Below are 22,882 nucleotides of genomic sequence, written 5' to 3'. Positions count from 1 at the left end.
TAATAGGTTTCTACGCTGCAACTTCTTCGGAATTTCTGCAGCTATTGCTGACCACACACTACACCCAGTAACAGACAAAAGAAAGGTGGGCAAAAAAAAAGAACAAAACCACACATTAAGCACAGAGGATGTCCTAAAATAAAAATGAAGAGCACAGCACTGGGCTTTTCCTTTCAGTCACTTCTAGGTGAGCTCCCCTGTATAAAACATCCATCCACCTGCTGGTTTCTCTGGGTGTTCTGCCATACCACTGACCCGTGGCAGCTGCTGCACTTTCTGAGTCCTGAGCAATCCAAAACCCTTCAGTGTTTCAGCTCTCATTCCCTTCTGAACGAGAATGGCATCAAGCATGTTTACGTTCTTTCCAGGCCCAAAAGCTAAACGTGCAACTGCTGAACATTTCTCAGCTACCATGGTAGGACTCAGAGTTCTTCTCGGGAAGAAACAGAACGTTAATATCTATTTCAGCTTTCTCTTATCTGAAACGTTCTGTTCCATCCATGACTATTAGCATTCCAAGAGCAACATTTAGGCTACTAAATACACCAAAAATGCTGAAGCAAACACTCAAACACTAGGAGATGCCAAAACTAAGACTGCACAACAGGGATTGCTTCTTAGCGATGCCTTACTGAGAGCAGTACCAGATGCTCTGCGGCTGAGCCTAAGGCATTCAGCATCTCTTCCATTCCATTAAATATCTCAGTCAATGTGCCTCAGAGGATCGAGAAACCAATAACACAATGGTGGGACTGAGCAGGTAGAGGAGGACCTTACAGGGAGGCTTTTGCAAGGAGATTGTTTTGGGGGCAATCCGATTTCCTTGTTCCAGTATCTCCATTCTGTGTGAGCAGCACCTCCCCAGGCAAGACCTGCTTACACTGCTGCGCCAAGCTATACCTGCACAGCACAGAACCTCACACTGTTTTCTGACACACACTAAATCCATCTTTGGAAGCTGCAATGCAACACCTAAGCCCTGGTATTATAGCATGTCCTGGGCACAATGCACGCATCTCACCTTCCTGATGGTGCTGTTCTCTTGCTGTCCCCTGCAGTTGTTGCATTTGCTTTGCCTCAAGCCTTCATGACAAAAGCTGATTTCCTCACCTCTTTGGCATAACCAGACTTAACATCTGCCGCCTGCACAGGGGAGCTCTTGCAGTGGTACTCATCAGGTGAGAGGGAGCAAGATGCACGTGAAGAGGTGCTGCGCACGTGTACTGAAAGTATTGAAATAATGAATATGGATTCACCAAACCTGACTGCTCGACAGCTTTTAAAAGCAAGGGTAGAAAAAAAAAAGGGGGGGCAAAGAGGAGGAGAAAGGGGAAAAGGGGTTTCAGATAAACCAGGTTTTGCCATCCCAGCAGAAACAGAGAAGATGGGAGATGCTTTTGCGTTGTGGAGATTCCAAACAGTTTTAAGACAATCTACTTCAGAAAAAGTCAGTGAATAGCAACTAAGAAAAATAAGACACTGAAGACATTAGTTTAGCCTTATGCTGCTTGAATTCAATTGTTTTTCTCCTCGGAGTCTGCATCCTATTGTGCATTATGCACACATTTCTACTTCTATAAAATAAACCACTTAAAAATTGCAGTGTTTCAGAAAGGTAATAAGTAACACATCCTCAGTGTTTAACTACAAGAAACTTCAGGAGGTGTTACCATTGTGCAAGACAATTGGTCTCCTTGGATTGACAACGACTGCAAGAACCAATATCAACACAAAAAAGGAAACAAAATTCTAGTTGTGTCAAAAAATTGAGACAGATCACAATTACAGATCATAAAAAAGAGTAGGTGTGGCTTGGCTAGCTGCAAGGGATCGCATATTTCCAAGTTTTCTTCAGATTTCAGCTTAGGAAAACTGTAGACTGAGAGGGAGGGAGGGACAGACAGACAGATGGTCAAAGGAGGCATATGTTCTCCAAACAGAGTTGGACTTCAGTAGAAGCACTCACTCATCTGCACAGCACTGTATTTGCAGAGGAAGCCGTACGCAGAACAGCGAGCAGCAGAGATTTCCATAAGATGCTGGGGATTGTTGAGTTGCTTGTAGCCCTGGTAGCCTCCCTCCTGATCGTGCAGCTGCTGAAGCTGCAGTGGATGCGTAGCCAGCTCCCTCCAGGACCAGTTCCTCTCCCCATCATTGGGAACTTGTGGCTGCTGGACTTCAAACTTCGCCGAGAAACTCTCACTAAGGTATTTAGTTATGTTTTATCTGTTGTACTAAGGGACACGGTTTAGTGGGGAAATACTGGTGGTAGGTGGACAGCTGGACTGGAAGAGCTTGGAGATCTTTTCCAACCTTTGTGATTCTGTGATTGAAAACCTATTTGAATCTATTTTAACTTAAATTTAAATGTCAATAAGCATCATATGTCATTGCCATATTTGTTCTCTGCCTTTGTATTGATAACTCTCACTCTGTAAGCCATCTCTAGTAGAATTTCCTTTGCCTGACACTAACGCCACTGGAACGTCTCCAGGCCACGATGGTCCAATCTCCATTAGAAGACCAAACATATACTCTAAACTGACCCTTCTTTTTGTATTTGTATAATAAAAAATGCCTTCCTGACTTTTGGTTATTAAAATGAAGCCGGAAGAAAAATGAATTCTTGTTCTGCTCACAGCATAAGCTCTTCATAAGCCAACTAAAACTAAAGTAAAAGACTTGCATCAAATTACTTTAAGGAAAAATAAAAGCATTACCTGGGGAAAGACAACAGAGGCAAGTAGGAACAATAGTGGGAAAGCTACAGGAAGGAATGCAAAAGCAATTCTTTTCTCTCTTTGGAAGCTGGAAGAAAAAAGAATTATTGTCAACTTTCATTTGTAAAAGAAAACAGAAAAGCTTTGGCATTTTGCACGCATTCATTTCTTCTTCGATTCTTAAAATGAATATTTATGTGAATGCATTCTGTTTCCTATTCATTGATGTGCTGTTATTAACTCTTCAGTTAACCAGCGTCTATGGAAACATCTACACAGTGTGGATGGGACAGACTCCCGTGGTTGTACTGAATGGGTACAAAGCAGTAAAAGATGGCATTGTCACCCATTCAGAGGAGACTTCTGGAAGACCTCTCACCCCGTTCTACAGGGACATGATGGGCGAAAAAGGTGTTACAATACCAAAATATGCATATCCTTTTTGTTAGCGAACTATAACCCAATCCAAACCCAGTTCTGCCTCCTGCAGTGAAAGGATTTCCCTGCCCAGCACTGAAATCAAAGTTTCTGTGTTCTTCAGGCATTTTTCTTACAAGCGGGCACACCTGGAAGCAACAGAGGCGCTTTGGGATGACCATTATACGGAGCCTAGGATTTGGGAAGAACATCTTGGAGCATCAAATTCAAACAGAGGCCTCTCACCTCCTGGGTTTCTTTGCGAACACAAAAGGTAAATTCACTAGAAAAATAAGACTTGGCGTGTTTTCTGCAATACAGTGGATTAGGGGAATTAAAGTTTCACAACACATTTTTAACAAGCAATAAAGATATCTTTCCCATTAGTGAGATTTTACTGGCTTTTTAATTGCATTCTTGAAAAAAATGTTTTGTCTGCACAGCTGGCAATATGATGCTGTTTTTTTTTTAATAAGGATAGTAAAAAATGTTTATTATCAACATCACCTCGGGAACAGCTGGTAACAATTTTTACATTCAAGGAGGATAGAAAAACTGTACGTTTTCATCCATAAAAGACAGAATTTGTGGCCTGCTGGGCAGCAAACCTCTACAATTTGGCAGAGAGAAGCCCAGCACAAGGAACACACCGTTCCATTGTCCAACAAAACCCCTTTGTAGGGTTTGAAGGAAATAGAAACCGGTAGAAGTTTAGCAATATGCCAGAATAAAGCAGCCAAATATAAATATTCTGAACAGCTGAATCCCTCACCCACATCACATTTCACACTGACGTGAAAGCACAGAGAGGTTTGCCAAGGTCTGACACCAACTCATTTAGCCCTAGAAATAGCAGAATGGCCCTACTGACTTCTGAGAGCAGCATTTCAAAGGTCAGTGGATGCATAAGAAAGGAGCACACCAGCTGGTGTGAGGCCTGGGTACAGCCCAAATCTTTACTTCCATGCATTTCTTCCCTATATTGAACCCAGTAGTTGCGTTTACTCTTTTGAAGAAACAGAACAAGGGTCAGACTGAAGTCAGAGATGCATAGCGGACCATTTTCCTTAGGACAGTTTGAAGGTTGTCCTCACCTTTAGCACACGTACTTGATTATTTTTCTAGATTTCACCCCTGTGCTTACTTTAACCCTTTTAAACAGGAGCTATGTTCCATCCTGTAAAATAAGGAAGGTGGGTTGGTGGGTATGGCAGTGATGGGTCGATGGTTGGCCTAGATGATCATAGTGGTCTTTTCCAACCTTCAAGATCCTATGATAAGAATTATGAAACTTTTGCCTTCAAGAGGAGAAAAATATATATATATATATATATATAAAATATAAATAGTTGAATGTTATGCCGCACTTGAAAACAAAACAGAGATGAGTCATTTCAACATGACTGAGAAATTAAGACTTCAAAAAATCTTTCCTTTCTGTTTTGGTATCTTTTCTTGTCCCCCAAACTTCAATATCTGCCTGCAGATTTGAAGGCGTGTGTAATCCACCCAGGCCGCTCCATCACAAGTCAGAGAGGTGGGGGAAGAGAGACCTAGCATTCATCTTCTCAAAGACAAAAATTACCCTATTTTACAAGAATTAAAAGCAGATTGAAAATAAAGCTTCCCTGTGATTACAATCCATCCAGTTGACTTGCATTATAGTAGAGTTCACTTGTAGAAGATCAGACTCCTTTTAGACTAAATTTCATACGCTTTGAACTACCATTATGCTTACTTCTAAAAGAAGCGTTCCTTTATTTTTCTCACTGCCACCTGTTCAGAAGTACTCACCAGTAGCTCCTGTATTTGCAGGGAAGCCGTTCGACCCCCGCACTTCCATCGTCCATGCCATCGCCAATATAATTTCTGCTGTTGTTTTCGGCCATCGTTTCTCCAGCGAGGACGAATCTTTCAGCAAGCTTATCAAAGCTGTTTATTTTGTGATCTATTTTCAAGCTACTATCTGGGGCAGGGTAAGAACCTATACATTTAATCAGAATTTCCCATGTTCCAACTTGTGTGTTGCCTCTCATCGTAACTGAAACGACTCTTGCAGTGCCTTTACAGTTATCAGGAAATCGGAACTGGGTTCTCCATTTTAAAATGCTCATATTTCTTTTTATTCGTTTAAAATCGCAGATGTATGATGCTTTCCCATGGCTCATGCACCGCTTCCCAGGACCGCATCAGGAAGTGTTCGCATACAACGACTTCATGCACAATTTAGTTATGAATGAGGTCCAGGCGCATGAGAGAGAGAAGGCAGGCGATCCACAGGACCTCATTGACTTCTACCTAGCCCAAATAGCAAAAGTAAGTATCTGTTTATCACACAGGCCCCTCCTAGGCCTCAATGCCCCCCACAAATACTTGCTCCTCAAGCGACGACAATAGAATTTTAATACGCACGCTTTGTTTGGCACTGAAGAGTTCTGCTTTGGTGGGTTGCTCACCATTTTCATGAAGTTACACCCATTGCTACCTGAGCAATTGTACATATGAAATGATCCGCTTCAGAGCCTTTGTGTGAATGTATCCTACAGACCAAAGATGACCCCACCTCTACGTTTAATAAAGACAACATGGTTCAGACAGTGGTCGATCTCTTGCTGGGAGGGACTGAAACAACAAGCACCACGCTCCTCTGGGCACTGCTCTACATGGTACAATACCCAGAAATACAAGGTGAGTAAAAGCCTTAGCAGAGAACTGCACTCAACATTACATCGTTTTAAACGTCATTACAACGTAATTATTAGCTCAATCACTTGCGACAGATCAAAATAAACATTAACAATGAATACAACCGGTAGTTTGTCAATAACCGGGATCCAAAAATGAAAGCTTAACAACCCAAACAAAAAACTAAAGGGTGCTTTCCCTACCAGCTCGTTAAGATCGTTTTAATTAATAGAAAGCACTGCCACCCCCTTCTAGTGAGATAAAACAAGAATATCTAGCTAAGGTCATGATTTCCTATGCAAACAGAACTTTTATACCCTTCAGAACATAAAAGCTTTACAAAGAACACAGAACCGTATCACCCTCATAGAGATCATCCTGTGCTTTGGGAATATGCATTTTCTCAATCAACTAAAACCAACACAGATGCCAAAACACATGCCAAGGCATTTCAAAGCAACACAGTTTCCTTTTTATTCCCCAACCTTGGGGCTGGGAACAAAAAGAAAGAAAAAAGTTGAAGTGCTGTCATTGCTCTGCAGAAAGAGTTCAAAGAGAGATAGAGGCTGTTCTGGAACCTTCCCACATCATCAGCTATGAAGACCGCAAAAAACTGCCCTACACAAATGCCGTGATTCACGAGACCTTGCGGTACAGCAACATCACTTCTGTGGGGGTCCCTCGACTGTGTGTGAGGAATACGACTTTGCTGGGCTTTCACATTAAAAAGGTACAGAGTACGTGTTTCTCCAAGCTTTGGATCATTAATATTTACTATGTGTAGCATAGCAGCTCCTACAGTTCCTGACTTGGCAGCACGTCACGGGCATGAAACAAAGCTGAGTGCTCCAAATCAGAGCCTACAGGTAACACCTTATGACAAAGAAGATAGAAGGGTTTATTGTGCCTAGATGCGCACAGGAGAAGGGCAAGCTGAGTCCAAGCACCTGGCTGTAGGCACAGGATGGCACAGTGTCTACTGGAGAGAAGGGAAGAGCCAGAAAAGAATCAATACATAGAAAATATCACTTCTTGCAGGGCACACTTGTGTTGCCAAATCTGCACTCTGTCGTGTTCGACGCTGACCACTGGGCAACCCCTTGGAAGTTCAACCCAAACCACTTCCTCGATTTGGACGGCAACTTTGTGAACAAGGAGGCCTTCCTACCGTTCTCAGCAGGTAACGCCCCAACGTTTCAGCATCCCTCTGCATTTTGTCTTGCAGCACAACTAAACAACAACAACAATTCTAAATTCTAAAACGTTAAAAACGTTTTGAGAGGAAAATATGTGGCACAAAGATTTAAAGTCATGTATGTTACTGTAAAAGCCACAATTTTTGTCTTTTTTTTTTTTTGGTAGAACTTAGCTTCTAACTTCTTCCCTTTTCCCTGCAGGGCACCGTGTCTGTTTGGGGGAACAGATGGCACGAGTCGAACTGTTCATCTTCTTCACTAATCTGCTTCGGGCATTCACATTCCAGCTCCCTGAAGGAGTCAAGCAAATCAACCTGGAGTATGTTTTGGGAGCAATACTGCAGCCGCATCCATATGAAATCTGTGCTGTTCCACGTTAGCCTGCAACACGCCACAAAGCAGGGGGACTTTGACCCATCAGTTACTGCAGAACAAATATCACTATCTGATCTGTATTGAAACTCATGTAGCTCAGCATAGCAAATTAACATAGAAGTATTTTTATTTAGGAGGTCTGACCTCATGCAGATGAGCTTTCTGAAACTAGAAAATTGCACTTACCGGAGCTCACGTAACCACGCCTTAGGTATATACAAGTACTCAGAAGCATTACCAAATAAGGTATTTACCCACTCACAGTCACAATTCATCAGGTGTAGCATTTTAGAGAAGCAATCTGTACCAAGAGCTTCCTGCACACGTGCTCAGTAATGTATCACGTGTGAAATGGCGCAACTGCTCCAACACAGCAAGGATGCCTGAAAACACTTCTTGCTCACCTGCTCCAGCACAGTCACTACTCCTCCCTGATCACGGGTCATTTCTTGCTTCTTCCTGCAGGTTCCAGGGTGTACAGCCCCAGTTTTGACTCCTCTTCCTTTCCCGCTCCCTGGAAGCACGTTATGTAGCAGTTTAAGCTTCACATATGCATCAATGTTGGCAGAATATGGTCTCCTATAATCACATTCAATTTAGAAATACTCTCACCTTTTTTCTTTCATACTTCCGTATCTGTTTTCTATTTTATCACCTCTTGGATCTGGGTGTTTTCATGAACTTTCCTTCTTTCTGCCTAAAATCACCATTACAACATCCAATAATTTGCTATTTGAAGACAAATAACAAGAGAAGAAGATACCAGTATTTGTCAAAGCAAGCACAGTAGAGCTCTATTACCTACAGCCTTCTCTTTTGCTGTCCCATACTTCCACAACAAATGTGGAAAGTTTGGACCACTTAAAATCCAACTGTGATCATCCTAAATGCTTTCGGTTTTCCAAGTTCAGCAGGGACAAACATAAGTTGTGCTAGGATGTACTTAAAAGCAAAAGTGGAAAGTTACTTATTTCTCAGACATAAAACTAAAGGAAGATTTTCTTCTCCTAATTTAATTTCCAATTACCACCATCCACTTGGTGAAAATCCCAGGGCTGTAACATGCTGGAAAGTTTGCTGTTGCAGAACAAATAAAGACTTGACATCCATAGACAGTTTTCACCTTTTTAATAAAAGACATTTTAAAACTTTTAAACATGACTCCGTTTTTATTGAGGAAAATAGAACATCTAAAAAATCCTCCTTGAGCTACAAATGCTTTCTAACAGAAATCAAGAAAAAAATCTCTCAACCTTCATATTTCTTACAGTGAGGGCAAGGGCGTACCTGGCATAAAACACATCCTCACAGATTTAGGGAAGCAGTCTGACGTGGTAGTTCATAAAAGTTTTCAAGTCTTATCTCCTCCTTCTGTGGGGTCGTTAAATGAAAACTCGCAAAACAATCTCTGCTCCCCCTCCCAGTCACACAGTGCAGCAAAGGGCCCACGGTAAAGTGCTCAGCAGTATGACTGGCAGTGTAGGATGTAAGCTTGGACCTGCTCTATTCCAGTTTATTTTGATGGCTCTTGAGGTATGTCCTACGTGAGAAAAAGATTCCAGTTTCTTTCCGCTGTGTTCACCCTTTGGTCTCCTCCTGATTGTTTTTGTCCCCAAAATATTATTCCATTATGCACCTGAATTGCCTGGTTTTCTTTAAAACTGCATCTCGAATGAAAACATGCACACATCCTCCAGCTGTATTTGTGAGGAACTGAGGTACGTGACGAAGATCCATTGTATAATGCTGGTTCTACAACACATGGGAAGAACATATGTTTACAGTGGACATGATTAAGGAGGTATTTTTACAGACAAGTTGCCGTAGGCCTGACAGCTGTTACCAGTGGAAAAACAACTGGGCTATAGATTTCTTCTCTTTATCCCATTTAAAAGCAAAACCAGCAAGAAGTGAAGCACTCCTCGGCTTTCCAGTGCTTCTCAAAGTGACAGCATGAGAGTTCCAGGTCATTTTTTCATCACAGTTGTAAATGAAACCTACAAGAAAATGATTGGGGCAGAAAAGAAAAAGAGTTATTAAGTGAGAAAAAGAAATTCACAAGGAATCGACATAAAACACACAATAAAGATTTAAAAACCAGGACCAAGAGCTAGTTTTGCCCATGAAACATCTTAATAAACTAAGAACTTGTAACGTCAGTAATTAGAAATCACACAAAGAAAAAATACACCAGAGACATTCAGCTCTGTTCTGATGCACCACAGAAATCAGAAGCCCAAGTTCTCAGTAAGGCAGACTGCCTGCATCCATCAGAGGTTACAGTTCTGAAAACACTGACTGGAAACCCAGGCTTTAGAAGAACCTCTTGCAGGTTCTTGGATTTAGACAGTAACTTCTGCCACTGCTAAGGAAACTACAGCTGCTATTTATCTCCTGTTTTTCAAGTCTTGAAGCCCTGAAGAATCTAAACTGTTTGCTCCCTTGATGTCAGGCTGCACTCTTTGCCTAAGTCCTTTAATTCTCCTGGAGTATCTAAGAAACACATCTTGAAGCATATCCCCTCTGTAGTAATGGCCTTGTAATCTTGCTTCCCCAAAACAACAGTAACAAAGAGCTTCAGCACATACCTCACCTCCTAAATATTAACTTAGCAATTGCCAAGAAGAAAGTACATGCTGATCTTTACCCACTGCAGTGATGCTCCACACTGTTTGTGTGGTTTTAAGGACAAATGTAATCACTGGTCAACATGACCCAGATCAAGAAAACTAGCAAGCCAAGAGTTTTTCCTAAGATTTCTTTATAATCACAGTTTCTAAGAGAAACAGGCGAGTATCTACGTGGTTGTGATCCCAAGTAACAAGCAGAGTATCGTCAAGAGCATGCTTTGATCCGCCAAACAAATCAGATAAATTAAAGAGTGTTTTAAAAAACGCCTTCGAAGTTCTCCTCTCCGCTCAGTTAAAATTCTGTATGCACTGGGAACTCAGCACTCGCTTCCACCCCTTCAAGAATAATACCTACATACCATATGATGGGATGTGCAGGCTGCAAGGAAATCAATAAGAAATTAAACTATTGTGGTGCAAGGTAAACTCTGGGTTGCCCCTTCTCCTTTTGGCAGTGTTTTCTCAATAATATGCTATCAGTAGAATTTCTAAATTGGGCATCCAAGATATTGGTATTAGCATCAAAGCCAACCAGGTGGAGGAAGATTACGATATTTAATTAAATCTAGTAGACCTCTGGGAACATAAAGAATCAAATTACGTCAAAATGCATTACAAGTGTTTACACTTTCAAAAGCAAATGCAAAGGTCAAATCCAACCAGTTACTCCTCACTGACAGTCCTGTTTCCCATACACATTATGGCACAGATACACACTGGGGAAGGCCCTGAAGGAGTAAATAATGGCTTTATAAAATAGTCAGACATAAACTTCCACATATCTGAGCAGAATGGAAAGAGAATCGTTCTTAGTTGCTAACTACTGCTACTTTGCTGGTAGAGAAACAAATAGAAGATTGACTGCTTGACTATCGGTTTGAAGCAAGTAAATGAGAACATTCAAAGTCCAGTCCACTAACGTATGACTCTCAAATATTAGCCAATACATAAACTTGGATTACGCCTCTGCGTCACCATTAGGGTAAATTAAAATTGTTCCACTTACTTCCTGTAATACTTGTCCAAGTGTCTCTCTGCTGTGAATGCGTTTCCTGTTGAAGACCAAAAGTACACTTACACTTCTGCACAAAGCACTGGGGGATCCTGCAAACAACAACTGTTACATGTTCCACATCCTTATCCACGTGGAATCTTAACGCAATCTTACTGAATCCACAAACTCTGAGTCAGACCTGCTGTCACTCAGCAAGTTGTAAGGACACACTGCAGCTTCTCAAACACAAACAAACAACATTGTTTGTTAAAAAGCTTGCTAAACTTTCAGCATAGATCCAAGCAAGTGCACGTAGGCAACACTGAGTCACGTCAGTGTCATCTTCTCTGGACCTAGACATCTGTTGTTCAGCAACTGATCCAGAATGTTAACCACACTGCTACTTCAGTCACTCTTCCAACATAGTTAAAGGCAGTAAGCAGTGCTTGCTATAAAGACTTGAAAAGGAAAAACGACGATTTTCCTACCAGAAGTGACAGTAACTACAGTTACTGTTTCTGAACATTTTGCAATATGCATACTAAAAAATACTGTAGATCCAAACAGAAGGCAGCAGATTTTTACCTGTCTATTTTGGTTGCTATGATCACTGTAAAACTGCCTTCTGTGTTGGGCAAGTACGTGGATGGTATAATTACGTAGCTTCCAGCAGGAAGCCTGCACAGTCGGCTTACTTCTTGTGAATAGCAGTGAGGTACACAGCTAACCAGTGGCTCCAAGTGCAGAAAAGAGGAAGTATTTGGCTTCCAACTGCTGTCAGGTACCTGCAAAAAAAAAAAAAAAAAGAACAAAAGCATGCTTATCTTTTCAACACAGGTATACCTGTGCCAGATGCACCACAGTAGGGTATGTTCTGTATGGATTCTGTTCCAACTGTTCACTCTTATGTACAGAACTACAGAGGAAACATGTTTTCTGAAAATAAAGCCAGCTGAGTGCCAACCTCTGCTGTGGAAAAAAAAAAAAGAAAGACTACACTTTATCTGTTTCACACACAATTTTTTTTTTGTATTTGCCAGTTTCTGTAGAAGCCTTCTATCACTGACTCACTCTGAGTTCATGCTCCATTAAGCCTACACGTGGCAAACAAGAAGTCTTACCTGGAAAACATGAAAACCTATTGGCCGACACTTGCTGTCTTGGCAGTGCTGACGGAGGGTGACTTTCACACTGCTTTTTCCTGGCCCTGCAGGAATGGAGAGGGGAAAGCAGGGATTGATATGGAAGGAGGGGAAGTTCCTGCTGCCTCCAGCACTTTGCCCATTTTTCCAGCATCCCTGCAGCTGCACCGTTTCCCATTCACCTACTGGCAGTTCTTCCGTGAGAGCAGCATCTGTCGGTGGTGGTTTTATCTCACTATCAAAAAAAAGAAAACGCAACTAAATGCAACAGAACACATATGATGTCACAGATCTAGAAAACCAGCTGACAGAAATAAATTAGTATTACATAATCTTACAGGAACACAGTCCAAAACATACACTGTGTTGTTTGTGTATCCACCACATCTTCAGTCAGAGATTACCATTCTACCTGGTGATCCCCCTCTACTCGGCTCTGGTGAGGCCCCATATCGAGTACTGTGTCCAGGCCTGGGGCCCCCAGCACAAGAAAGGTGTGCAGCTCTTGGAACAAGTTCAGAGGAAGACCACCAAGATGATCAGAGGGCTGGAGCAACTCTTCTATGAAGAAAGGTTGAGGGAACTGGGCTTGTTTAGTTTGGAGAAGAGAAGGCTCTGGGGAGACCTCATTGTGGCCTTCCAGTACTTGAAGGGAGCATATAAACAGAAGGGGGAACGATTGTTCACAAGGGTGTACAGCGATAGGACAAGGAGGAATGGTTTTAAACTGAGACAGGGAAGATGTAGGTTAGATATCAGAAGGAAGTTTTTCCCTCAGAGGGTGGTGAGGGTGGTGAGGCACTGGAACAGGCTGCCCAGGGAGGTTGTGGAGGCATTCAAGGCCAGGCTGGACGTGGCTCTGGGCAGCCTGGTCTAGTGGCTGGCGACCCTGCACTCAGCAGAGGGGTTGAGACTCGATGATCTTTGAGGTCCTTTTCAACCCAGGCCATTCTGTGATTCTGTGACTTGACCACTGTAACATTAATACGTATTTCAATCCTAGTCCAGCACCACTTGTCATTTCCTATCCACACCAGTACCACAGCATTCAAAACCATATTTCAGCATAAGGACAGATGGTGTATCTGAAGTTACTCCCAATTCTCCATTCAGTTAAGAACACGTAACAGCTGTTCTGATATTCTACGATTGACATTTTAGACACATATCCAGGCTGACACCTGTTTCAGACTTAGCAGCGTTACATTTAACAGCAGTAGATGAGAGGATAAAATTTGCCCCAAAGTGCTCCACAGATGCTGTATGTTCAGAAAACAGATATATTGCCAACACAAGCTCGAGCAGCAAAATTAGCCTCATAGCTCTGCAGACCTTTATACAGCCTAACACTTGATGACATCTTGCCTCCAAATTCTAGAGTAAATGATCTGACTTCATTGTGTGACTTGCCAGCTTCTGTCCAAGAACATATGAGTTGTTAGTGTACTATCAAAGTACCAAAAAAACACGAACAGCTTTTAAACATGTTGTCAGTGGTACATTTTGCCTCCATGCTTATCAGGCACAAGCTATTAGACAGGCCCATATTTTTTCAGGTTTATTGGAAGATACAACTTTGCTGACACCACACAACTACCCGATCATCACGTCTTCATATGCATTTATTTTAGGTGTGTGGTCACCAAGGTAGACTTGCTCATGAATAACTGTCTTTAAAGTGTTGAAATATCTCTGTAGTCTTCTATAGTTAAAATATATATATATATGTAAGTAATCTGAAGCTACTGGACTGACATTGCTGATGGCTCATGTTGGATCAGCAAGCATTGTTGTGCAGAAAAAAAGGCTTTTTCAAGTTCGTTACAAAAGACTTACTTTCTATCACAAGCTGAGGGAAGATCAAACAGGACATAACATGGACTGATGCTTCCAAGCATTTTCTCAAAATGCTGGTGATGTTCTTGAGGCATTTACAATTAAATAAGTTCCTACAGTACTGTTTGGGTTGAATGATTTAACTCAAGACACAATCCTTCATTCAACTAAAGAAGACAGCACTAATGTCAGTGCTATTTTCCACACCTGTCCTTGCAAAGATGAGCTCCAAGTATGACGTCACCTGAGTCCACTGCTGACACTGCATTTGCATTTGAAACTATAGTGCTTACTCTCAGAAACACTGTACACCTGGCAATCTGTCAGCATGTGTGCTATTAGTATGCGTGCAGAACTTCACAGTTCCTGTAAGAAATATGCACTTATTCAAGATACCAGGTTACAATTCAGTCAGGACACTACTTATCTCAATACTTCTGTTGTGTGATACTTTTAACACCTAGTCATAACACATAAGAATTAACAGCTGCTTCATCCAAAAACAAGAGATGGAATACTACCTACATAAACACAAAGAGGAAAGCTACACTACCACTGGCTATTCTGCGCAACTGTTCAGAAACATTTTGAACATTTTCACCTTGTGCAAACGTATCTTCACGTATCTGTTCGTGCCCACAGCTTGAAGAAGTTTTCTGCTTCTTTTTAAACATACCTGAGAGAGATTCTTCCTGTAGAAAACACACGAAGCAAGAAATGCCCTACTGCATCTTTCAGGAAAGTGCTGGGAACAACAAGATAGTACCCAGGAGAAAGGTCGCAGCATACGTGCACTTCTCTGTCATAGGAGTGGCAGACGGTACCTACAACTGGAGGAGCAGAGAGGGTCTTTGGAAGGTTAAATCGTTTCTTCTCCACCTAGAACAGATGCATAATGATGCGTGGTGGCTTAGGAAAAATGAGCAGTTTTTAATAAAAGCAATCAAATGTTGTTTATTTAAAGACGTGTTCATTTACAAAATGAAACAAGGAAGAGAGTATCAGCAGGCAAGCTGATTATCAAAGCGGAACAGAAAGAGTTAATATTCAGGAGAAGTAAACTTTGGAACAGCCATGAAGTGATCAGCCTGAAATGTCATGCACTAGCTTGGAATAGCCCCAGAGTTCCACTCTATGGCACTCAAAGAGCAGAATCAAGTCCTAGTTCACTCTAGACTGTACAGACATTAACTACTTTGTGACACATTCAGGACATAAATCAGAGGTGGAAAAAGTTTCAACAGTGGAATTATTTCACTGTTGTAGGAAACAAATGATTTTAGTCAAGTGTTCCAACCATGCTTTAGAACTTGTACTTGAAAGAAGAAGATGTCACTTTCAAATTACCTTCCAGACGTGCAGTCCCACAGCCTGATATTTCTTCCCCTGCATGCCTTCAGTCAAAGACAGATTTTCCTCCACTAAGCGAGTCAGATTTTTAATTCTTCCAGCCCAGTCAGCACTGTACTTTCTGTGTTTCTGCAGCAGAGCAATGCACACCTCGCTCTTCTCACAGACTCTCAGCCAGAACTTAGGGTTGGTGGGGAAGCTGCTGTTGTTACGGCAGCCGCCTGCAGACTGGCCTCTCACCCAGGATCCAAAAAGATTTCGAGAGTGATACAGCACTTTCTCTAATGACCAAAGAAAAACAAGTGCAAACTTCAGACACCGGAGGTTATTTAACTTTATCCAGCAAATACATGGCAGAGATTTCCCAGCCCAAGAAAACATGGTGTGGCAGCCCTGATGCTTTCTCTCAGCGGTCACTCATGAACAAGATTTTGAGAACAATGAACTTCATGACCGGTAATGGCAGACTGACATGATTTTTACAAGTAACAAGGAATCAGTTTCAGAAATCTAAGCTAGAGAACACTCATCTCTCAACAAACTAGCAAGTAATTGGGTCTCAGAGGAGAATCAAAGGCTCTTCTAAAGATCTTCAATTTCCTCTTGCCCCTCTATTCTTCCCAGTAGCAGAGACAGAAAAGGTACAGAAGAGAGGGCAAGACTGATGAAGAGAGGCTATGGTCTACTTGCAGCCATTTGCAATTCAAATCACTCTTTCCCACTGATTTAATATTATCCATACAAGAAAGATGTTTTTTCATACCACACCTGTATAGAGGCTCTGCAGTTGTCCTTCCTCATTAACTGGAAAGCCCACAGTAATCTCATCAAATTCTCTGAAAAATTCCTCTTCATCAACCCAGAATTCTCCCTCTTGGATCTGTGAGAGGAGTTCTGAGGCAACCACGGGATCCAGCTGGCTCCATCCTTCACCACTACACATAAGACAAAAGTTAAAACGTGGTCCTTCACACACAATGAAGTTCCATAACAATCTTTTGTCCTTTGTAGCAGATCTGCACAGCAGGACAACAAAAGGAGGTTTCTTCATGTTATTGTCAAAGACCTGCCGAGAATGCTTCCTGGATACATTCTGCTGGTCAGTGAGATGGATCATCAAAAGTACAAATCACAACGTTTCAAAGAAACAAACCAACAGCAGCCTACATCTTTTAATACTTCTCAAAATAAGCTCCAAGGGCCTGCCCTTCCCTTCTTGCTATTTGCATGCTACTCGGCCATTTGAATTGCTAACTATAATTCTGCATTTCCTTTAAAACATCTCTCTTTATACCTACTCGGGTATAAAATTCTAGTTTCTTCTATTCACGTTCACCTGCAGAAACAGAAAGAGCACACAAGCAGAACAAACGAGAACAAACCTACTCACCCCTCACACCAGGGGCCTCTCCAGCACCGCCTCCCCCACGGATTTCGTATTCGTAGTAGGATGATTTCCTTGCCTGACACTTCAGAAAGATTCAACATGTCCGTCACTATAAAGGCATGAAATTCTCCTAGCTCACTTGCACCTGAATAGGAAAAATAATAACAACCTAGGATTAGAATGCACATAAAGGAATCCAGACCATCATTTCACAAAGACAGACTTTAAATCATTCTGTGAAAGAGAGCAAGACAAAGAAACCGTTTATTGGATCAGTATAAAAACAGCATTAACAAAAAAAAAAAAACCATTTGCAACTATATAGAAATAAAACAAATGAAAATTTTAAAGCATACTAACTCATCTGCTGATCTCACGTATCTACGAATCCTCAGTGATTTTTTTTTCTTTTTAAACTATTTTTTGGTTGGGTTTGGGGTGATGTTTTTGTTATTTATTCTCAGAATGAACCATAACAACTTCCCACGCATCTAACATACAAAGCACCTCCCAAAAACCCCCTCCATCCTAAACCTAACAACATCTTCAAATCCTTCTTTATCCAAGGTTACATAAAACCACACCACGCAGCTCACACGGTATGAGAGTCAACAGTATGCAATTGCTGATTGCCTCGTGCTCAGAACAGCATTAAATCGAGGTTTACTTTAAATGCCCAGAACTTTACTGTTACCTTGTCTGGAATTGAGGACTGAGCAGCTTATCACACACTGTTCCTTCAAAATCATTAGTCTCCTAAACACTTCTTTCTTCAAAACCATGCCAGACTTTTCTTTCTCCACGTTTCTTGCAGGATCTTTCAAGGCCCATCTTTCAGCAATGCCTCCAGTCAGATCCACCAAAGCATCTGCCACCTGTCCCGCCCACAGCTGTTCGTAAGACCCATGCACCCTGTGGAAAAACACACACACACACACACAAAACGTTTCTACAAACAGCAGAACTAAGGAAACAAGGTTCCTGTGTCCTTCCCATCCTGCCCATCCCCAAGTAAGCAAGAGAAAACATACAAATTGCTTTACAGAATTAACCATCTAAACTACATGTAATAAATCTCACACCAAGCAATGAAATGTCTGATGGGTTACAATTCATTGCTTCCTATGTAGAAGCTGCTTTAGCCCAGACGTTTGTACCTTATTTGCACATCAGCTTTCAAAATATAGTAATTCCTTCCTGCATAATATCATTCATTCCTCCTCTTTGAGGAGAAGGAATTAAAATTATTTAATTTTGTTCACTCCGCACAACGCGTGAAGAAAACACTTTGTACTTAAAAGCTTTTTCTGCCCTCTGCTGGCAATCACAAAAGAACCTGGAGGAAGGATGGTGTACATCTGATGTCAGTACATTTTGGACATCTCCCTGTGTATAAGAAAAACTGGCAACCATTATACTTTATATCGAATTACATACAGATCTATGCCCAAAACTATGACTGCGCCAAGTCAGATGTTTAAGTAAGCAGAATGTAAGACACAGACGAGTATTCTACCTCCCTTCATTTCCCTCAACAACAGCGCTCACATACTTTGCATAAGCTTTTTCCAATAGTGGAAGCCAGAACAAATCTTCTGTCTGACACTGGGAAAAGCAGAGTTTACCACCAAGGCAAGGCAAACGATCATCAATGGTTACTTCCACCCAGTGTCCAAACTGCCAGACGTGGCAGGTGAAACGGCCTTGATACAACTCATCTGCCCAGCTGGGTTGATCTGGAGGGAATACCTAGATGACAGAAAGCTCAAATCAAGACAAATAACGAACTGGTATTATTTCAGGAAATAAAACTAGTTTAAACTAGGCTGAATATTAACCACTTGTAATAAATGCAAAAAAAAAGTCACAATGCAGTAAAACTAAGCATGACAAAAGTGATATTCACATAGAGGCTTGGGATTAAAAAAAACCAACATACAAACGTAAATCAGGCAAAGAAAACTACTGAAATATGAAACAAGAAAGTTCTCTATACCTTATTCAGCAGGTATTTACTCTTTTGCAAAGCTACACAGGCACACAGGAACCAACAGTCTCCCAAGATTCCTTGTTTCACCTGCACATCCTGCAGATTGTTTGAAAATAATCGAGGAGTAGAGCAAATGTCCTGCAATTAAAAGAAGGGAAATTGAAGTTGCCTCTTGCGTGACAGTCTAAGGAAGTCTACGATTCGGAGAACTGGAGGGCACCGAGACTTTACTCAAAATAAGGGAGCTTTTACCTTTTACATTTCCTCTTCTGACTCAGCCCAAGCAGGCAATAACAAAACTACTGCCTTGTGGCTTTTTGCAGGTACTTTACACGAGGTAAAACTTGTTCTCATACAGATGTTATGGCACAAATACCAGCACTGAGTGCAACCTCATCAGAAGGGCCAACAAGTGAAAGACAACTGAATTCACCAGCTCCTTGCAAGATATATGATCAACTGTGGTAGAACAGATGCCATTCACTTCATACTGCACGTCCCGATTTCCAAGAATCTCCAAACTCATATAATAGAAAAACCTCTTCTAAGGCAAACACATATGGACTGCTTACTAGTGAAAGAGATTACTACAGATGTAGAGCCTTGATCTGCTTGATCTGATCTGAACGTGACCTTTTAAAATGGTTCTTAACTTCCAGCGCCTACAGGTAAGAGAACTGATCAGCCCTCAACAGTAATCGGGGTATAATGTACAAAACAAAGCTGCTCACTGGGCAACTGTGAAATCTTTTGTTTGATAACTGTATCTGATAACAATAGCTCGGTCTCTGTTCTACAGTCACCCCAGAGGGTGCACCCAGAGGTGTAGGGCAGCAAAGCAATACAACTAAAGGCAACATACTTTTTCATTTTATTACTTTTTTGTAGCCTTATTCCTTTCCGCAATGAGAATCATTTGAGTTGGAAGGGACCCTCAAAGGCCATCTGGTCCATCTCCCTGCAGTGCACAGGGACACTACAGCTCCATCAGGTGCTCAGAGCCCTGTCCAGCCTGACCTTGGGTGTCTCCAGGGATGGGGCACCACCACCTCTGTGCAGTCTGTGCCAGCACATCACCACCCTTACCATAAAAAACATTTATCTTATTCCCAACACAAACATTCCCTCTTTTAGTTTCAAACCATTTCCCCTTGTCCTATCTCAACAGATGCTGCTAAAGAGTCCGTCCCCTTCTTTCTTACAGCCTGTTTTTAGGTACTGAAAGGCAATCATAAACATTTTATTTCCATTGAAGGTATTACGGAAACGCATCCTACACTTTTTAGCTTGCATATGGCTCACTCCAAAACCCAGGTACTAGTTTAAAAGCAACATGACAAGAATAGCCTAAAAATAAAAACAGTAATAATTAAAATGAAACAACAACTGAGTTTTTGTATCTCAGAACTCACCTGAGGTCTCAACCACGATATCTCGCCCCTAAACTGGGCAAGCGGGGTGCAGGAATCAAAAAATATGGAGCTGTCACTGGCAGGGAACGTGGGGTCTGTGTACAGCTCTCTCCTCACCACCGACTGTTTTTTCTCTCCCAGCATTTTCAACGCAATCCCAAGCAGCTGTGCCGGCTGTTCCCAGGGCTCTGTTTCCAAGCATCACCCTAGAACGCGAACGAGCGTTGTAACCGGGAAACCATGAAGCGTGTCAGTGCCCGGGAAGGGAAAGGCTCTCTCACTCTTCCACCGAGCTCCCCATGCCACGCCATCGCCGCTTTCTTTCAGCGCCGCCTGCCACTCCCCGGGCTCCCGGATCTGACAGGAAACAAGAGGAGGCCTCAGCTCCCCCGCGCAGCCCCCGCGGCCGCCCCTCACCCCAGCGCGGCCCACTCCCTCCAACCCCTCCCGCCTCTGCCCTGCCTACCACCCCCCCCCCCCCTCACCGCAGGGCAGGCCCCGCCGCCATGCCCGGAGCGGCCGTTCCCGCGGCAACGCCGGACACCTCCGCCTCTCTCCACCCTCTCCTCTCAGCCCAGAGGTAACGGATCGAGGCGGTGACCAATGAGAAGGCGGAAATCTGTCACGTGACGTCAACACCGCCAATCCGCGGCCGCCTGCCCCACAGGGACAGGGCGGTCCCCAGCCTGTCCCTCGGCGCTGAGGGGAGTGCGGCGGGAAGGGGTGCGGGTGGGAGCTGCTGGTCCGCAGCATGTCACCTCAGGGCGCGGGGCATGGCCTCCCTGCAGTCACGTTCAGGCTTTCCATCCTTGCGTGACCCAAAAAAGGCGTGTAAGCAGGCTGCCGAGCCGGCTTGGGGATGCAGCGTTCAGAAAAAAGCGGTCCTGCGCCGGTCCACTGGTGCCACCAGCTTACCTGAGGGCACAGAGGCCGGCTGGAGATCCGCAGGGCACGCTGCTCTGCTTCCTTTCTGACAGAAACGAGCACAAATGTTCCTCTCAGCCCCAAGGGCAGCGCTGACCAGGGACAGGCTGACCCAGAAACACACCCACTGCTCACACGGCCCTGTAAGAATTTCACCAACAAAGACTTCCCACAGTTGTGTTGGTGCCCGAAGGGGCAAAGCTCAATGGCAGGCAGAAGAATAAGGGCCCCTCTTGTGTGCGGCTCACACAGCTGCAGGGCTGCAATGGCACGGACACAGGGAGAGGGCTCTGCTGGGGAAAATGGGCCTCTGTGTGAGGAACAGAGAGGATCTCATCCCTGGGACTTCACCCTCCTCCCTGCTTTCTTTAGGCAACAGCGATCACAGAACTGCATAAATTTAATTCAGTTATAGCTCACGCTGCTTTCTTTAACAGTGTGAATGTAGTAGGTGCTACCTGGAACAGTGAGCTAGCTAAACATGGATCTGTATTTATAATGCTGTTATCTGTCTTCTAGAGAAAAGTTTGTTCATCTCAGAAACATCTGCCATGCTTCCCTTGCCCTGGCTGCAACGTTGGCATTATGCAGCTGGCACCGTAGTGCTCCATTGATCCAAAGCCCTCTGGGCAACAAGCTGCCATTTTCTCTGTTACCTCTTGGCAATCCTGCTGGATTAAACTATTCCTGAAGGCAGAAACACAGGCCTATCTAGGTAGCAAATCCTAAAAGAATGTTTTAAGACAACATGACACTTACCCTTTAGCCAGCCTGCTTCTCAGAATACTTGATGCAGGTGCTTTATATTTCCTCCAGCAAAGCAGACACCAATAGGCTGAGTCCAGTTGCTATGGAAATTCAGAGTTAAGAGGGATTTGCACCCAGTGAAATAGCCAGCTCATTGCCATGCAAATAAACCCTATCCTTTGACATGGTATTTTAATGATTTTTTTTTTCCCCCAGTTTCGGAATTGAATCAACTTCTTGTCCACTTCTGTCATTTATTTTCAATTGCAGGCAGTTCAAGGTCAGGGAGACCACTAAAAGGGATCTGAGTGTATGTGCAGTTTGGAAATGGAGACACACATAAGTCCTCTAAATTACACAGAGGAATTCTTCCCATTCTTTTGATCCTGATAACAGGCTTAGGAAGGCACAGGCTTAGTCACTGCAATGCTACTAAGCTTATGGTGGTTGCTTCCATGTCAGAGCAGCAGCACACAATGTCCTACTGCTGCTTAAGGGAGATTTTGGAGAGAGGATTTGAGTTCTATACTCAGAGACTTCTTCCATACCACACAAGACTGGTAGCACACTGCTCTCTTCAGCTACCAGGAAGACACACTGTCTTCTTCCATTAAGATAGCAGGGCCTGAAGAGACAGAGCACAGCTCCAAACTTCCATGGTGGCTACCCACAGCACGCAGCAAGGCAGCACAAGGTGCCAGAATTAAAACAAAGCAAGAAGCTGATGCTTCCCTATGCATTATTAGAAGTGCGTCTACTTAAGATCTAGGACAATCTACCTGCATCTTCAGCAACTCAATGTCATTTAAATTGGGTCATCCCAAGAGAAAAACAAATTTTATCTCTCAGAACGTTGTGGTTTGATAAATCTCATACTGTGGTTTTAGTACACAAAGTCTGATGTTTTGGTCACCATGACTCTAAACTGTTAACAGTCCCCACGTGATTTATAACTATTGAATATATTACACTCTTCCTGGACAAATCCAAGTAGGGAGAACAGACTGAAGACATGCACTTGATTGAAAGCGATTTTGCAGTAAGCTTAGTATAGGCAAACAGTAAGTTCTGTGCTAT

At 42.8% G+C, this 22,882-nt stretch overlaps 2 protein-coding genes across 8 annotated transcripts; one reads left to right on the top strand and one right to left on the bottom strand.

Moving 5' to 3' along the window:
- On the top strand, positions 1,816 to 8,549 carry LOC110398380 (cytochrome P450 2J2-like). The gene is made up of 9 exons (XM_021395956.1): positions 1,816 to 2,207; positions 2,969 to 3,131; positions 3,262 to 3,411; positions 4,953 to 5,113; positions 5,280 to 5,453; positions 5,684 to 5,825; positions 6,365 to 6,552; positions 6,861 to 7,002; positions 7,220 to 8,549. Exons 1-9 carry the CDS (start codon positions 1,926 to 1,928, stop codon positions 7,396 to 7,398), a joined length of 1,581 nt encoding a protein of 526 aa, XP_021251631.1. The 5' UTR covers positions 1,816 to 1,925; the 3' UTR covers positions 7,399 to 8,549.
- Positions 8,505 to 21,945, bottom strand: CAPN10 (calpain 10). 7 transcript variants are annotated; one of them, XM_021395949.1, is made up of 14 exons: positions 20,620 to 21,945; positions 20,416 to 20,491; positions 20,135 to 20,340; positions 18,729 to 18,860; positions 18,285 to 18,481; positions 17,427 to 17,644; positions 16,736 to 16,877; positions 16,114 to 16,280; positions 15,343 to 15,626; positions 14,672 to 14,874; positions 12,139 to 12,394; positions 11,603 to 11,802; positions 11,030 to 11,127; positions 8,505 to 9,390 (listed from the first exon to the last, which is right to left on the bottom strand). In XM_021395949.1, exons 3-14 carry the CDS (start codon positions 20,276 to 20,278, stop codon positions 9,233 to 9,235), a joined length of 2,199 nt encoding a protein of 732 aa, XP_021251624.1. In that variant the 5' UTR covers positions 20,279 to 20,340; positions 20,416 to 20,491; positions 20,620 to 21,945; the 3' UTR covers positions 8,505 to 9,232. The 7 variants fall into 7 exon arrangements, with proteins under 7 accessions (XP_021251624.1, XP_021251622.1, XP_021251626.1 ...); XM_021395947.1 differs by having other exon boundaries at positions 20,135 to 20,491; positions 20,620 to 21,944; XM_021395951.1 differs by lacking the exon at positions 20,416 to 20,491 and having other exon boundaries at positions 20,620 to 21,944.

This window comes from Numida meleagris, chromosome 4, assembly GCF_002078875.1.
Source record: "Numida meleagris isolate 19003 breed g44 Domestic line chromosome 4, NumMel1.0, whole genome shotgun sequence".
NCBI classification, from domain to species: Eukaryota; Metazoa; Chordata; class Aves; order Galliformes; family Numididae; genus Numida; species Numida meleagris.
Note: the sequence above shows the minus strand (reverse complement) of the source record. Positions and strands in the feature narration are given on the sequence as shown.

Bases quoted from the DNA above. Each gene is read 5' to 3' on its own strand.
- LOC110398380 (XM_021395956.1), top strand. From the start codon at position 1,926: ATGTTCTCCAAACAGAGTTGGACTTCAGTAGAAGCACTCACTCATCTG. The intron at 5,454-5,683 runs GTAAGTATCTGT...TGTATCCTACAG, and splicing joins ACCTAGCCCAAATAGCAAAA to ACCAAAGATGACCCCACCTC. The intron at 6,553-6,860 runs GTACAGAGTACG...CACTTCTTGCAG, and splicing joins TGGGCTTTCACATTAAAAAG to GGCACACTTGTGTTGCCAAA.
- CAPN10 (XM_021395949.1), bottom strand. From the start codon at position 20,278: ATGCTGGGAGAGAAAAAACAGTCGGTGGTGAGGAGAGAGCTGTACACA. The intron at 11,803-12,138 runs GTAAGACTTCTT...TTTTTTTTGCAG, and splicing joins TAGGTTTTCATGTTTTCCAG to GTACCTGACAGCAGTTGGAA. The intron at 11,128-11,602 runs GTAAAAATCTGC...TGTTGTTTGCAG, and splicing joins ATAGCAACCAAAATAGACAG to GATCCCCCAGTGCTTTGTGC.